At 40.8% G+C, this 16,161-nt stretch overlaps 1 protein-coding gene across 4 annotated transcripts in view; it reads right to left on the reverse strand.

Moving 5' to 3' along the window:
- Positions 1-16,161, reverse strand: part of MAP4K3 (mitogen-activated protein kinase kinase kinase kinase 3) — a 783,526-nt gene that overhangs the window by 309,237 nt on the left and 458,128 nt on the right. For 2 of the 4 annotated variants that reach the window (XM_077486490.1, XM_077486492.1), the window contains 2 exons: positions 2,254-2,292; positions 1,883-1,942 (listed from right to left, as the gene is read on the reverse strand). In XM_077486490.1, coding sequence (XP_077342616.1) covers positions 1,883-1,942; positions 2,254-2,292 — 99 coding nt within the window. The remainder of the gene's footprint in view (positions 1-1,882; positions 1,943-2,253; positions 2,293-16,161) is intronic. The other 2 variants (XM_077486491.1, XM_077486493.1) reach the window with 1 other exon arrangement.

Consider the following 16,161-nt stretch of genomic DNA (forward strand, 5'->3'; position numbering starts at 1 on the left):
CACACTGCTTCTATCTCCAATACGAAGCATGTGTATAGAAGAAAACGATCGTATAAAAAACGAGCCGGCCGGACTCGTGTGCCGCCCGCACTTCCTAGTTGGGCGTAGAACGCGGAGACGTCAGAACGCCGTAGGCGTTCTACGCCCAACTAGGAAGTGCGGGCGGCACACGAGTCCGGCCGGCTCGTTTTTTATACGATCGTTTTCTTCTATACACATGCTTCGTATTGGAGATAGAAGCAGTGTGGTGCCTGTGACGGTTCATCCAGAACTTCTGTGCTGTTGCTTTGCTGATCTCATTAACACTGAGATCTATAACTCTGGTAAGCGGCCCCTCTTCTCACTGGTGGAGGATTGTTTGGATTATTTTTCACACAGGAATTTGTGGGTGTTTACACCTTAATATCACCTTGGAAGAACTAACACTATTCTTTGGACAATTTTTGTTTCAATATATATAAATTCTTTGTTGTTTTCGAATACCATTTATGCTAATTTCATTATTGGTTTTGATTTAGTATACATTTTTTTCACTTATATGATGACAAGATATTATTCACATATATAATTTTATTATTTGAATTTCATTACTTGCATTTTTGTCACAAAAAATAGCTTTTTTTTTTCTCATGGATATTGATATGGTTTTTGATTAGGTTTTAGTAATATATTTTTTGTTTTTAGCGCAGCTCACTTTGTTCACTTATTTAGTTTGATATCGGAGTATTACGATTAGGGTTGCTGCTTATAGGATATTTAAAAAAAAATTTTTGTTTGAATAGCGCGGTTTACTCTTTGTGCCGTGTTGTACTGTATTCTTTCGTTTCCGAGCATGCGTGGTCTTCTGATTTTTATTTTTTTGGATGAATACTGTCCTGATAAAACAAAAATCGTACATTCTGGTATTGTACGAGTTTGTCCCTTCGGATAATTTCACATGAACTGTCGGGATCGGTTCTCGAAAGTTGCGTATTAATGATCATATTATCGTACGATTGGTTTGAAAGTGGTATTTTTCATCCAATTTTCTGATCGCGTGTACTAAGCTTTAAATTGTAGAAAGGGTTATTTATTGTTAGAGCAGTAAAAATGTGGAACTCCCTCCCCCAGGAAGCGGTACTAGCTGAGAGCGTCGACAACCTCAAAAAACATTTAGAGGTCTTCCCCGGGAAGCGGAATATACAGAGGGCTATGGGAATTGTTAGAGAATAAAAATCACACATGCATAGGTTGACCTGAATGGACGCATGTCTTTTTTTCAACCTGTAATCTTTATAACTATAAAAGCTATTAATAATGTGCAGTAATAAAAGACGCAAAAGCACGGCAATTGACTAAAAAAGAACCCTGTAAGTCAAGGTATGGAAACTCAGTTCCAAGCATGCATTCAGAAATACAGGCTGTTTTGTAAATAAGACTATATGTTATTTTACAAAAACAAACATTTGGAGCATACATAGCACAATAAAAGCCAGATAGCACAAACTAAGCCAGAACAAAGCCAGCAGAAGACAGAGAAGAACATATGGGGAGACTGTAACAAGGCTACACGAGTTACAGAACACACCACCTTTTTGCTGACATACAGAACCCTGCATTGGGGAAATTAGACCCAAATATGAGTGTCCTTAAATGGTCCATATAATTAAAATGGATACAAATACAGACAACTTGTTCTGCATACTAAAAATAAGAGAGTGTTTTAATGGTGGCCAAAAAATTCAGTCCAGCTCTGAAGATAGTATAAATACAGGAAAAAATAGTGTAGTTATGATAGTACCATCATATGCCAAACGCAATGTTGTTAAGGGCAGCCTGAGTCCCATGTATAATAAGTGCATAAAGCAGAGACCCAATAAGCTGAGATATGAAAAGGACTTACTTTTTAGATTCATCATCATCCCCATCATCATCATCATCTTCTAAATGTGCCAAATGTCCCCTAAGGAGATGAACAAGGTACCTTGGCTCAGTGCTCTTCACTATTAAGACTATAGCTACTGTGAAAGAACTAGGCATGCAATACCCAAGAGGTTTTATTTGCTACAGAGTATAGAGTTTTTTGGTATTACTGCCTATGCTTTTTCTTTTCCTGTGGCGCACAGATGCAGGTCACACCAATTAAAGCTCTGATACATCTGCACAGAAAACACTGAAGCATTACAAAGGGAAAGAAATACACAGAATACGGGGGTGGGGGTGAGGGGGGTGGGGGGGTAAAGCCGCTAGTGTCTGAAATAAGCATTTAATTACCGTTGGTGCAGCTCCTCTTCGACAGATTTCAGGAGGCTCCTATAAACCAAATCACATAAAAAAAATGTAAAAAATAAAATAGTTTATTTATTCGTAGCAGTTTTTATATATAAAGCATAACAATAACACAAAATAAGTTTTGCAATAACTGCTTTACTGTATAATGAAGATATCAGTGTTGATTTATCAAAGCTTCCAGAAGAAAAAGTTGAGGGTTTGCCTATAGGGTTTTACCAGGTGTCCCCTTTCATTTACTACACTGAATAATAAAAATAATATGATTAGTTGCTATAAGCAAGACCATTTTGCCTCTGTTTTTACATAAAAAACAACATATTTTGCATACATTTTTTTTTAACAATCAACATTGGGGAATTCCTAGCATTTCACTTTTTTCTTCTTACTGAGCTATTAACCACTTAAGGACCGCCGTATTGCCAATGTACGTCATTACAATGGCACAGGCAGGCACAAGCATGTACATGTACGTGCCTGCCTTCCAGCGGGTGGGGGGTCCGATAGGACCCCCTCCCGCTGGATACGGCGGTCCGTTTCGCTGCAGGAGCGATCCGGGATGAGGGGATGGCCGTTGGTTTCTGGCCATCCCCTCTCGATCGCTCCTGGCCAATGAGAAGCTTCCTCCCACTGTGTATTGTATACACAGGAAGGAGGAAGTGATGTCATTCTCCTCGGGGCGGTCTTTTTGACCGGACTACGAGGAGAAGACAGAAAGTAAGTGTGCACCAACACTACACTGACATGTAGGTACACACAGGCACACAAACCCCCCCCGGGGGTGACTCTGGTTAGTTTGCTTTTTATAGCATCAGGGCACCCACCATTTATTACCCAATAAAGGTTTAACCCCTTGATCACCCGGCGGGTGATATCAATTAGGTTTTAGGGTCAGGGTCTGAGTTGCCCCAGGCAGCGCTAGGTTAGTGCCAGTACCGCTAACACCCACACGCAAAGCATAAACCTCCCGTAGTGGTATAGAATCTGAATAGATTAATATCTGATCTGATCAGATCTATACTAGCGTCCCCAGCAGTTTAGGGTTCCAAAAAAACGCATTGTTAGCGGGATCAGCCCAGATACCTGCTGGCACCTGCGTTTTGCCCCTCCGCCCAGCCCACCCAAGTGCAGTATTGATCGATCACTGTCACTTACAAAACACTAAACACATAACTGCAGCGATCGCAGAATCAGGCCTGATCCCTGCGATCACTAATGCCCCGTACACACGAGCGGACTTTGACATCAAAGGTCCGACGGAACGATTCCGGCGGACTATTCGATCGTGTGTGGGCTGCAGCGGACTTTTGATTTGCAAAAATCCGACAGACTTTAGAAATGGAACATGCTTCAAATTTTTCCGCCAGAACTCTGCCGGACCCAGAAATCCGCTCGTGTGTGTGCTAGTCTGACGGACTAAAACCGACGCTAGGGCCGCTATTGGCTACTGGCTATGAACTTCCTTATTCTAGTCCAGTCATAACTCATCAGGGTCGAATCGGTCGGACTTTGGTGTGATTGTGTGTGGCCAAGTCCGTTCATTCGGAAAGTCCATCAGAACTCTGTCAGAACTCCGTCGAAAGTCTGCCGGACTTAAGTCCTGTCGTGTGTACGCGGCATAACAGTTTTTCTTGGTAGCATTTTATATTTAAATCCGGATGGCAGTGCTTGGTTTTCGGGGTCCCGTACGTGGCTAGGCTCCCAAAAAGTCCCCCACATGTGGTATCCCCGTACTCGGGAGAAGCAGCAGAATTTATTTTGGGGTGTAATTTGACTTATGCCCATAGCATGTGTGAGCAATATATCATTTAGTGACAACTTTGTGCAAAAAAAAAAAAAAATTTTTTAATATTCCTGCAACTTGTGGCAAAATATAAAATATTTAATGGACTCAACATGCCTCTCCGTAAATAGCTTGGGGTGTCTACTTTCCAAAATGGGGTCATTTGGGGGGGTTTTGTGCTATTTTGGCATTTTATGGCCTTCGAAACTGTGATGGGTAGTGAGGAGTGAAATCAAAAATTTGCACCCTTAGAAATCCTGAAGGCAGTGATTCGTTTTCGGGGTGCCGTACGCGGCTAGACTCCCAAAAAGTCCCACATATGTGGTATCCCCGTACTCAGAAGCAGCAGAATATATTTTGGGGTGCAATTCCACATATAACTATAGCCTGTGTGAGCAATATATCATTTAGTGACAACTTTTTGTAAACTTTTTTTTTTTTTGTGTCATTATTCAATCACTTGGGACAAAAAAAAAAAAATTCAATGGGCTCAATATGCCTCTCCACAACTTACTTTCCAAAATGGGGTCATTTGGGGGGGGGGGGGGGGTTTGTACTGCCCTGCCATTTTAGCACCTCAAGAAATGAGATAGGCAGTCGTAAATTAAAAGCTGTGTAAATTCCAGAAAATGTGCTCTAGTTTGTAGACGCTATAACTTTTGCGCAAACCAATAAATATACGCTTATTGACATTTTTTTTTACTAAAGACATGTGGCTGAATACATTTTGGCCTAAATGTATGACTAAAATTGAGTTTATTCGATTTTTCTTCTAACAAAAGGTAGAAAATATATTTTTTTCTCAACATTTTCGGTGTTTTTCCATTTATATCGCAAAAAATAAAAATCGCAGAGGCAATCAAATACCATCAAAAGAAAGCTCTATTTGTGGGAAGAACAGGACGCAAATTTCGTTTGCATGACCGCGCAATTACCAGTTAAAGCAGCACAGTGCGAAATTGTAAAAAGACCTCTGGTCCTTAGGGTGTTTATTGGTCCGGGGTTGAAGTGGTTAAAGGAGTTATCAAGGCAGAAGGTTTTATATCTTAATGCATTCTATTCATCAAGATTAAAAAACCTTGTGTGTGTAGCAGCGCATCCAGCACCCTCCCCATTACTTACTTGAGGTCCTTCTCTTTCCAGCCATCCAGAACCCTCCTCCTGATTGGCTGAGACAGAGCAGTGGCGCCATTGGCTCCCGCGGCTGTCAAAGTCAGTCGGCCAATCAGGGGAGAGTGGGGGCAGGGCCAGGTCAGAGCTCCATGTCTGAATGTGTACACAAAGTTCTGACTCTGCTTGGGTGACCACCTGTAGCAAGCTGCTGGCTGAGGGGCACTCCCCTGTGCGGAAATGCCGCTGACTGGTTCTCCTTAAATGCTGTCAGTGAGGAGAGGAATGCCGATAACCGCCATTTCCTTGTTTACATGTGATTAGGTATGACTGGACACAGCTGATCAAATGGATAAGGAGCTGCGTCATTGGCTCTTTACCGAGATTGGGGATGCGCTGTGACCCGGGGACACAATACGCCGCTGATTGCCATGGGCGTGCAAGTGCGGCGAGAGTGGGACGACGTTGTCCCAGAACAATAGAACCACCCCTCAGCTGCCATTTACCTATACGGTGGGCAGGAGGTGGTTAGAGAATATGTAAACACAACATTTCATATTCCTGATATGTGCTTGCTGTATTATGTATTTGTATGAAAAAGCATCCTGTTCTCTTAGTGTTGCTTTGTGTGAAATCCCTGGTGCTCCCGTCAGTCCCTCTGCTTTCCTATTTAAAACACACTAAGCAGGAGAACACACCACGGTCAGTTCTGTAGCTATACTGGGAACTCCGCATACTCTGCTCCAACGATCAGACTTGTCCTGACACACAACCTTTCACTGAGAAGGTCAGTGTGCTACTACTGTTTCTCCTCCCCCAGCTCTTATGCAACCAAGAACATTGGCAGTGCTGGCTCCTTGACAAACAGCTGAAATGAACTACATTCTTTAACTATCACATGCCACATGCTTGGACCACTACTTATTTAACACATGCTTTATTTCCTTTAGTGAATTGACATAAACCCTGTTGTATGCAGTATTTACCAATCTCTTACTTTTTGAGGTAAATACCACATAAAGGGACAGTGAATTGACAGCTTCAGCATTGCATGCAATATTTGGGGGAAAAAAATGTGTCCTTTAGTGAATTGAGCCCATAATAGCTTGTTTTCTTTGGTTTATTAGTTCACAAAAACAGATTTAAAACATTATTCCCTTTAACTATACCATATTTTAAATGTATGATATAATGTGGGTGACATAAAGATATCAAAAGATGAAGAGAATAATTGGTTTGTGTAAAAATTTGATTTAATTCATATACCACGGATGCTGCTTTAAACTATACAGATTCCACCTAGTTTTTATCCATGCTTCCATGTGACCTTCAAATGGGAACAAGATTTACTCAAGTAAGGTAGGCAAAAGGAACAGAAAAGATGAAAAAGAAATTACTAAGGGATCATTTTACACACACGTGACTGCAGTATAAAAGCTATGCATGTTTTGCTCCCACCTCCTAGCAAATGGCATAGATCACAGTGTGCCTCAGGCTGACATTTCTTATGGCGAAAGCTTTCTGTTCCTTGCAAGTTGTGAATTTAATTCTACTTCATACATTTTTGCTCTCTAAAGGAAATTTTCATGTTTTGGGATTTCTATTTTTTGTGCTTAAGGTATCCGTTATACTTTTTTTTTTTATTGGAAATAACAGTTGATTTTTCAGGACAGGCTTTTGGGCCTCTACCCTCTTCTAGGTCCAAGCAGTACTGACGCACAGAGGCTTAGCAAAATGTTAAGACTGAATCTGCAATTACACTAACAGGAATAGGAAGAACATTCAAATAGGTGACCAGTTTGTAAAGCCAAGGTACACATTTAATCCATAATCTCATGTCATAAAGAAATATTATTTGTTCAAAGATTTTTCCTTTTCGGCGTAATATTAAAGTTCCAAAACATGCATGCTTTCCATAGAGTGAAAAAGTGTTGTTCCATAGGGGTGCGGTAATCAGCTTGCCTATATTCTGATATGGTTTATAGTCTATTTGTGCAGATTCATTCTTTTCTGTAATTCCTGTCCCATTTCACCAATGTAACATCTCTGGTTGACATTTTTGGGTGAAATAATGTGGCTGAAGAGTTTGCAGCAATTTTTGCTTTAGGGTTTCGTTCTCTTGTTTATGTTCCTGTACTAGGAATGAAGTTTCTAAAGGGCAGATTCACGGGTAGTCTGAGAATTTCTTTCAAATTTTCTATATGACCTGCAGCTTTTTTTGAGATTTCAGTACAGCTTTTATTCGGTTTTGTTTCTGCAACCTTTCAGAAGGGTGTATTCTGCAAGTACTCTAAAGTCTCCTACACATGATCAGATTTTTGGATGACCGTTCGTCCATTTTTTGTTGCATGCTACTCTCATGTCGAAAGGGAAGGGGTTACTCACCACGCAAAAATTCTCGTACGACAGAATACAACTTCAGAAGTGACATAATGTGTTAACTAGTTTTGTATGTATTATTTTGTTTCTGAGCATGCGTAGTCTTGATTTTTTTCATATGAAAACCAGACTAATTAAAACGAAAATCGGATGTTGAGTTTACGTACGACAAAAATGTTATAGTCCGCACATCCAGTTTTTGCCAGGCGAAAAAACGGAATCGGCTGTCGAAAGCACCATACTAACGATTCAAAAATCGGCAGTTCATTTGTCGGACAAAATTTTTCTTCCGGTTTTCATATAGTGTATACGGGCCTTAAAGTCTCGTACACAAGATCAGATTATCCTCTGTTTTTTGTTGCATGCTAGTCTCATGTCAAAAATGAAGAGGTTACTCTCATACGAAAATTCTCGTGTTGAATTGTTTTGTATGAATTTTTTTGTTTCTGAGCATGCGTAGTCTTGCTCCGACAATTTTTTTGGACGAAAACTGTACTAATTAAACACTGTGTTCACATACAATAAAAATGTTATAGCCTGCACATACAGTTTTTGTCGTCTGAAAAGTCAGCTGTCCAAAGCACCATACTAACAATCAGTTCGTGTTTTTTTGTCTTTACTAAAACTGAAATAAGAGCAATTTTTATGTACCTGCAAATTCCACATCTTCGAGTACAGTAAAGGATGCACCTGCACCAGAAGTTCATACCTTCTGCTGATTGGACACTAACAAAGCATTTAAAGACATAGGTGCCTCCCTTATAACCCAACTCAGTTTTGTAGCAAACAATGCAAAGCAACCAAGGAAACGAAAGTACGGTGCCCTGTGTCCTGTACTGTACTCCAAAATATGGAATTTACAGTAAGTCAAAGTTCCTCTTATCTTAAAGTAGTTCTGATAGGCTGAAGGTTTTTTTTACCCTTGTGCATTCTATGCAAGCAGGTAAAAAAACCTTATACATGCAGAAGGATTTGAGGCAGCCTACATCCACAGAAGATCTGTGGTTGTTCTCCAAGACTTTTGAACTAACCTACCTGCCGAGTTCCTTTAAAAAACTGTGTGCAAGTTTACCTAGAAGAATTGATGCTGTTTTGCAGGCAAAGGGTGGTCACACCAAATATTGATTTTTATTAGGATTTTTCTTTGTTCATTTACTTTCCATATTGTTAATGGATAAAAATAAACTATTACCGCTTCTATTTGTGAAATTATTCTTAATGTACAACATTTTTTCACACCCGCCTAAAACTTTTGCACATTAATGTATATTTGGCACCCAAGTGCATATCTTTAAATTTCTCAATACTGAACCTCATCTTTTTTTCTATTAAAATAACAAACATACTTACCTGCTCAGCACAGATCCTCCTCTTCTCTGGTCCTTGGCTGGAGCTCCTGGCCTTTCCCTACTATTGAGTGCCCCCACAGTAAGCAGCTTGCTATAGGGGCACCCAAAAAGAGCTGCAGCTCCATGTATCCATTCAGACATGGAGCTGTGGTTCGGCAATGCCCCTTCTCTCTCCTGATTGGCTGAGTTTGATTGACAGCAGTGGGAGCCAATGGCGCTGCTGCTGTGTCTCAGCCAATCAGGAGGGAATGTCCCAGACAGCCGAGGTACTCGTGGACATCGCTGGAAGAGTAGGGGCTCAAGTATTAAGGGGCTGGGGAGGGCTGCTGCACACAGAAGGCTTTTCATCTTAATGCAAAGAATGCATTAAGATGAAAAACCTTCTGACTTTAAATATTTTTAATGCATTAAAAAAAGCAGAAGCCCCACTCATACTTACCTGAGCCCCATCTCTCATGCAGCGCTGTGGCAGGAGAGACTCGGCTGCCCAGGACTCTCCCTCCTGATTGGCCAAGACAAAGTCAAAGTCAGTGAGCCAATGAGGATAGTGAGGGGGGCGGGATGGCTGCATGACCAAATTGACACAAAGCTGTGGTTCGGGTAGCCCCATAGCAAGCTGCTTGCTGTGGGGGCACTCAGCAGGAGGGAGGGGCCAGGAGTGCCAAAGAGGGACCTGAGAAGAGAAGATCTGGGCAATTATAACATGTTTGTTAGTTGTAAACAAAAATGAAGTCATTGAATTAAATGAATTCATCAATTAAAAAAAAAAAAAAAAAACAACAATAGTTACCATTTTTTTTTTGATTAATGTGAAAGATGATGTTACACTGAGTAAATAAATACCCAACATCAATGCTTTAAGATTGCGCACACTCATGAAATGGCATCAAACTTTGGTACTTGAAAATGTCAATAGGCTACATATTAACAATGTTTACCGATTACCAGTTTAGAGATACAGATGAGGTCTAGAGCTAGAATTATTGCTCTAACGATCATGGTAATACCTCACATGTGTGGTTTGAATTCCGTTTACATATGCAAGCGCAACCTACATATGTGTTCGCTTCTGTGCGCAAGCACGAGGGGATGGGAGCACTTTAAAAAAAATCCATATATAGAAAAAATATATATTTATTTTATTTTTACACGTTTCCTATCATTTTTTTTAAGTTTTGATCACTTTTATTCCTATTACAAAAAACGTAAGCATGACAGGTCAACTTTATGGAGAGATCTGGGGTCTATAAGTCTCCAGATACTGGTATCTGTTGTGTTACCAACTGAATTAAAATTACTGCAATAGCATAAAAAATATTACAACCTCAAGCTTTAAATACATTAAAGTGCAGAGTGCTACATCATAATGTGATTGTTAAACCAGGTTATAAACATCCATTATACAGTTCAATATAAGTAATAGAATAGCAATATACTTCCATGTATTCACATTCTACTTGATTTACCTAATTTCACAGAATTGAAGCCCAGATGGACCACTATTGTTCCACTTGTTTTCTCTCTTCTCTGGGGATCATTGGTGGCTTTCCTGCAGGTCCCTTCCTCAGCTCTCGGGATGAGCATTTTAAGCAGCCATCAGTTTTACTTTCACTTGCTCCAGACTTGGTTGACATGTAAATATCCAGTGAGATGGGCTATTTTCTCCCTTCCCTTACCAATATAGTTTCTTTTTTGTATGGGTTAACATTGGACTATAATGGTTTACCTATGTTCTTTTACAGATATTGGTGCACTCGCCCCTGATAATGTGGTAAGATCCCACGAAACATGTCGGGCTAATTTTAATGCACGATGTTGCTTTTAGATGGTTTTATTTCATCCACTCTTAGGTTACCATACTATTCTGTTTATTAAGTGATTTTCTATTATGATGAACCAGGATATGTCATTGCTAAGCTGCTATGATTGTTCCCATTAATATTAGCTCTAACATGTGATTGGTAAGCTAATTCATTATGCATGTACTCATTGTATTATGTTTTAAGTCAATGAAACATGTTTTTTCAGTATAGACTCATCTTTTAGCCATGCTGTGCTTGCCTCATCTAATGTCCCAACCCCCACCCCCTTTTTTGGACTGTGAAAAAAACATCACTGACTAGCAATGTATCCAAACACACACCCTATGTGCTCAATAGGCTGTCCTACTCACCAGAGAGCCATGGCCTCTTTAATTAAAACTGGTTAAGTGGTAAGCTCTTGGAGCTTGCTTTACTGTTCTTATGGATAATTTAGGAAACTTGCCTTTCTATCCTCCTTTCCACCATGGTAGGCCATTCAAAATAATAGAGGGGGGACCAATAGTGTAATATTGTTTATTAAAAACTTAAATTCAATACAAAATGCCCTCTTAAATGTGTGGGTGCCTTTTTCCAGCACTGAAGATAGCCCGCATACATGCTAGAGGGAACCGTCAATGCCCAGCTCATGCTTGAGGGTCAGCGTGTGTTCCACTACCTTGTTGAGACAAAACCGGAAGCCAGGGAACCCGAAGTGACGTGAATGGAAATCACCTTGAGGTATGTTTTGTTTTACATCACAGGAAGTGTCCCAGTCACTGAGGAAAAGGATGCTATATACCACTGGTCATCCACCCTGTCCTCAGGGCCCACCTAACAGGCCAGGTTTGCAAGATAACCGAAAAACATCACAGGTGATATCACTTGCTGCTCAGTGATTGCAGCGTTCTAGTCTACATCTCCATAAGGTAATACATAAAACCTGGCCTGTTAGTGGGCCCCGAGGACAGGGTTGATGACCACTGCTATATACCACGGAAAGTGAAATGTGATTGGTGGGGTTGTTAATCCCCACTTAACTCATTAAATCCCTTCAAAACATCCTCCATGGAGACGTATACAATATCAAAAATTGTTCAATGGTATTTTAGAGGTCACATAAACCCAAAATATGCAATAACATATTAATAAAATATAAAAATAGTAAATAATAATAAAACAAATAAAAAAATACTTTAAAATAAAAAAACATAGAAATAAAAAAAGATTAAAATATAAAAAAAAGGTGGTGTACTAAATGAGAATCCTGAATAATTATTAAAAAAAAAAGATATATACATCTATCTCTCTATATTATATATATATATATATATATATATATATATATATATGAGAGAGAGAGAGAGAGAGAGATATCTCTATATACAGTATCTCACAAAAGTACACCCCTCATCACATTTTTGTAAATATTTTATTATATCTTTTCATGTGACAACTTTGAAGAAATTACACTTTGTACAGCTTGTATAACAGTGTCAATTTTCTTTCCCCTCAAAAAAATGAAACACACGGCCATTAATGTTTAAAAACCACAACAAAATTGAGTACACCCCTAAGTGAAAATGTCCAAATTGGGCCAAAAGTGTCAATATTTTGTGTGGCCACCATTATTTCAAGCAATGCATTAACCCTCTTTAGCATGGAGCTCTCCAGAGCTTCACAGGTTGCCACTGAAGTCCTCTTCCACTCCTCCATGATGAATTTGCGCTCCTCCACCTTCCATTTGAGGATGCCCCACAGATGCTCAATAGGGTTTAAGTCTGGAGAAATGGAAGCAGTATCACAAAATGAAACCAAATGGTTGTATCGGTTGGAAACCATGCAACCCGCTGGTATGAATATTGAATTAGATCTTCACTGCTTTTTGACTAATGATTAATATAGGCTTTAGGGGTTTCCTTGTCCTTTCCCTTATAGTGTTTTATATATTTTTTTATGACGTATATTTTTATTTCACTCAACATGTTAGGATGTTAGTGTCATTATACGGATGTGACACTCTTATGCCCTGTACACACAGTAGGACTTTCCGACGGAAAATGTGTGGTCGGATTGTGTTGTCGGAAAATCCGATAGTTTGTGGGCTCCATCAGATTTTTTTCCGTCGGAATTACCGACACACAAAGTTTGAGATCCAAAGCCGGATCTAAAATTTTCTGACAACAAAATACGATTGTTTAAATTCCAATCGTGTGTAGACAATTCTGACGGACAAAATGCCACACATGCTCACAATAAATGACTAAGACAAAAGCTTTTGGCTTCTGGCCTCTTTATGTCACCTCGTTCTGAACAATCGGATTTTCTGACAACTTTGTGCGACCGTGTGTATGCAACACAAATTTTGGCCAAAATCCGTTGGAAAAAATCTGATGGATTTTGTAGTCAGAATGTCCGGCCGTGTGTACAGGGCATTGTTTTTTTATTTAACTCAAGTTTTCCCATGGTTACAAAGTAGAAAACCAAAAAAGTCCCACTTTTTCACACACACACAATATATAGAATCTTCTTCCTCGGCGACAGGGACGCTTCCTGACAACGTTGTAAAACAAAATGTACGTCAAGGCGCTTTACAGTCCCGTCACTTCCGGGTCCATGGCTTAAGTTTTTTTCTCAACACGGCAGTGGAACGCACGCCGGTCCTCGAGCATGAGCAGGGTGATGACGGTTCCTTCTAGTGTGTATGCGGGCTATCCTTAATGAAAAGACACCCACACATGTAAGCGGGCATTTTGTATTGCTTTTAAGTTTGTTTGTTTTTTAACAAACTATATTACGCTATTGGTTCCCTTGCTCTCTTATTTTTAATGGGCTACCATGGTGGAGAGGAGGATAGAAAGACAAGTTCGCAGTATGTCACATTGAAGATTTATGAACTGTATAATGGACATTTATAACCCGGTTTAACAGTCACATTATGATGTAGCACTCTGCACTTTAAAGCGGAACTTCAGTAATTTTTTCATCTTTCCATCTATTAAATCCTCTGCTCTTGTTTGGATAGTAAAACATTTTTTCTGCCAGGAAATACCTTACACAGCCCACTTCCTGTTTCTTGTCTGGAAAAATGCCTAGGCATATGACATCATGACTCACACTCCTGAAAGTTTGCCAGGAGGGGGGTATAAGAGGGCCAATGAGAGCTGCAGAGCTGCAGGTGTGCCTCTGTGTGTCTGTGTAAATCCAGCAAGTGAACAGGTAGCAGCTTCAGCTGCCCACTGTAAAAATGACTGCAGCCAGACTCAGTGGAGGGAGATTTCTGCAGCATATTTGGCAAGAACAGAATCACAATATGTATATAAAATATTATGCAAAGTGCTTGGAGAGAAGCTTCAGAATGGCAACGATGTTTTTATTACAAATTGTGTGTGCAGACTGCAGTTCCTCTTTAATGTATTTGATGCTCGAGGTTGTAATATTTTTTTATGCTATTGCAGTTATTTTAATTCAGTTGGTAACACAACAGATACCTTTTTACTAATCAATATAGAATAGGATTTTTATAACAGCTTACCTGTAAAATCATTTTCTTGGAGTACATCACGAGACACAGACCCACAGTAATTACTGTATAGGTTATATAGGCCCCGTTAGGTGATGGACACTGGCACACCCTAGACAGGAAGTTTAGCTCCCTATATAACCCCTCCCCTTACAGGGAGTACCTCAGTTTTGTAGCAAAGCAATACACGTGTAATCAGAAAGAGAGGGGGGACCTCTGTGTCCTGTGATGTACTCCAAGAAAAGGATTTTACAGGGAAGCTGTTATAAAAATAGGATTTCTGTACTAACCATAAAATCCTTTTCTCTGAAGTTCATTGACGGACACAGCTCCAGTCATCTTGACCGTAGGGTTATTACGCCACATGTGAAAAACAAGAGAACTTTACAGTCCTGCCCAGGGGGCAGTCCCTTTGGTAATAACCCCTCAGCCTGCTTCCTGCAGCTCAGTACGTCAACAAGCAGTATAACGTAAACCAATAAGAGGGGAGGGTGCTGTGTCAGTCAGTGAACTTCAGAGAAAAGGATTTTACGGTGAGTACAAAACTCTTATTTTCTCTATTGTTCATTGATGGACACAGCTCCAGTAATCTTGGCCGTAGGGACATCCCCAAGCAGTGTCATAACGAGTGGTGAGAACAGCAACATAATTTCACCCACAACCAACAGTGCTCCCTAACGGGAGTCACCATCTGAACTAACCACATCAGAACTTGCAGTCAACAAATGCAGCAAAGTTCATTAACATTCAAAAAGGTAACTTTCTTAACAGAAAGAGTGTAAAATTGCAACATTACACGTCCGCCTGCAAAACACTGCGGCCAAAGCAGGCATCAGACAATGCGCTTACATCCACTTTGTAGAACTTTGTAAAAGTGTGAACGCCTTACACACATGAGCGACTGACGCTTGATGTTGGAAAGCCCAAGAGGTCCCAATTGCCCTGGTTGAATGGGCTGTGACAGGAAAGGGGGGCACCTGCCCTTTCAAGGTGTAAGCCTGGACCACAATCTGTCTGATCCACCTGGAAATGGTGGTAGATGAGGCCGCCATCCCTTTTTTCAGACCAGCTACCCAGATGGACAGAAAGTCTTACTTCCGGAAGGGAGCTGTGGCAGACAGATATACCCTTAGAGCCCAGACCACGTCCAGGGAATGGAGGGCCACCTCCTTAGGATGTATCAGTTTAGGTCACAGAGATGGTAATACAATGTCTTCATTGATGTGAAAGGCCGAAACAATCTTCAATAAAAAAGAAGGTTGTGGCCACACCACCACCGTATCCTTGTGGATAACAAGATGGGGTGACTTGCAAGACAAGGCTGCCAGTTCTGAAACCCTCCTGGCTGATCTAATGGCCACTAGGAAGACCACTTTCTGAGAAAGAGTCAACAAGGGAATTTTCCTGATGTTTTCAAATGGCGGTTTCTGTAGCGCTGATAGCACCAGGTTCAGATCCCATGGGGGCAAGGGTGGACGCACCAGAGGGACTACATGCTGAACCCCTTGTACAAAGGTGCTCACTAGAGAGTGAGACGCCAGGGGCCATTGGAAAAAGACAGCCAAGGCTGATATCTGTCCCTTGATGGTGCTTTAAGCCAGTTTCTGGTCTACTCCTTGCTGTAGGAACAACAGGATCCTGGAAACGGAATAGGTGCGCGGACGCCACCCCATCTCCTCACACATGGAGATATAGGCCTTCCAAGTGCGATGGTATATCTTGCTAGAAGATGATTTTCGTGACCTCAACATAGTTGAAATCATTGAGTCAGACCGGCCTCGGTTCTTTAGCACCTGGCTCTCAACAGCCATGCGGTTAAAACCAGTGATGGTAGAGCAGGATGGAGAATGGGACTTTCAAACAGGTCTTCTCACATCGGTAGCTGCCAGGGAGCATTCGCAACCAGGCGTACTAGGTCGGCGTACCAGGGACGCCGAGGCCAATCTGGGG

This window comes from Lithobates pipiens, unplaced genomic scaffold, assembly GCF_037356315.1.
Source record: "Lithobates pipiens isolate NorthernLeopardFrog02 unplaced genomic scaffold, aLitPip1_a1.2 Scaffold_18, whole genome shotgun sequence".
Classification (NCBI taxonomy): domain Eukaryota; kingdom Metazoa; phylum Chordata; class Amphibia; order Anura; family Ranidae; genus Lithobates; species Lithobates pipiens.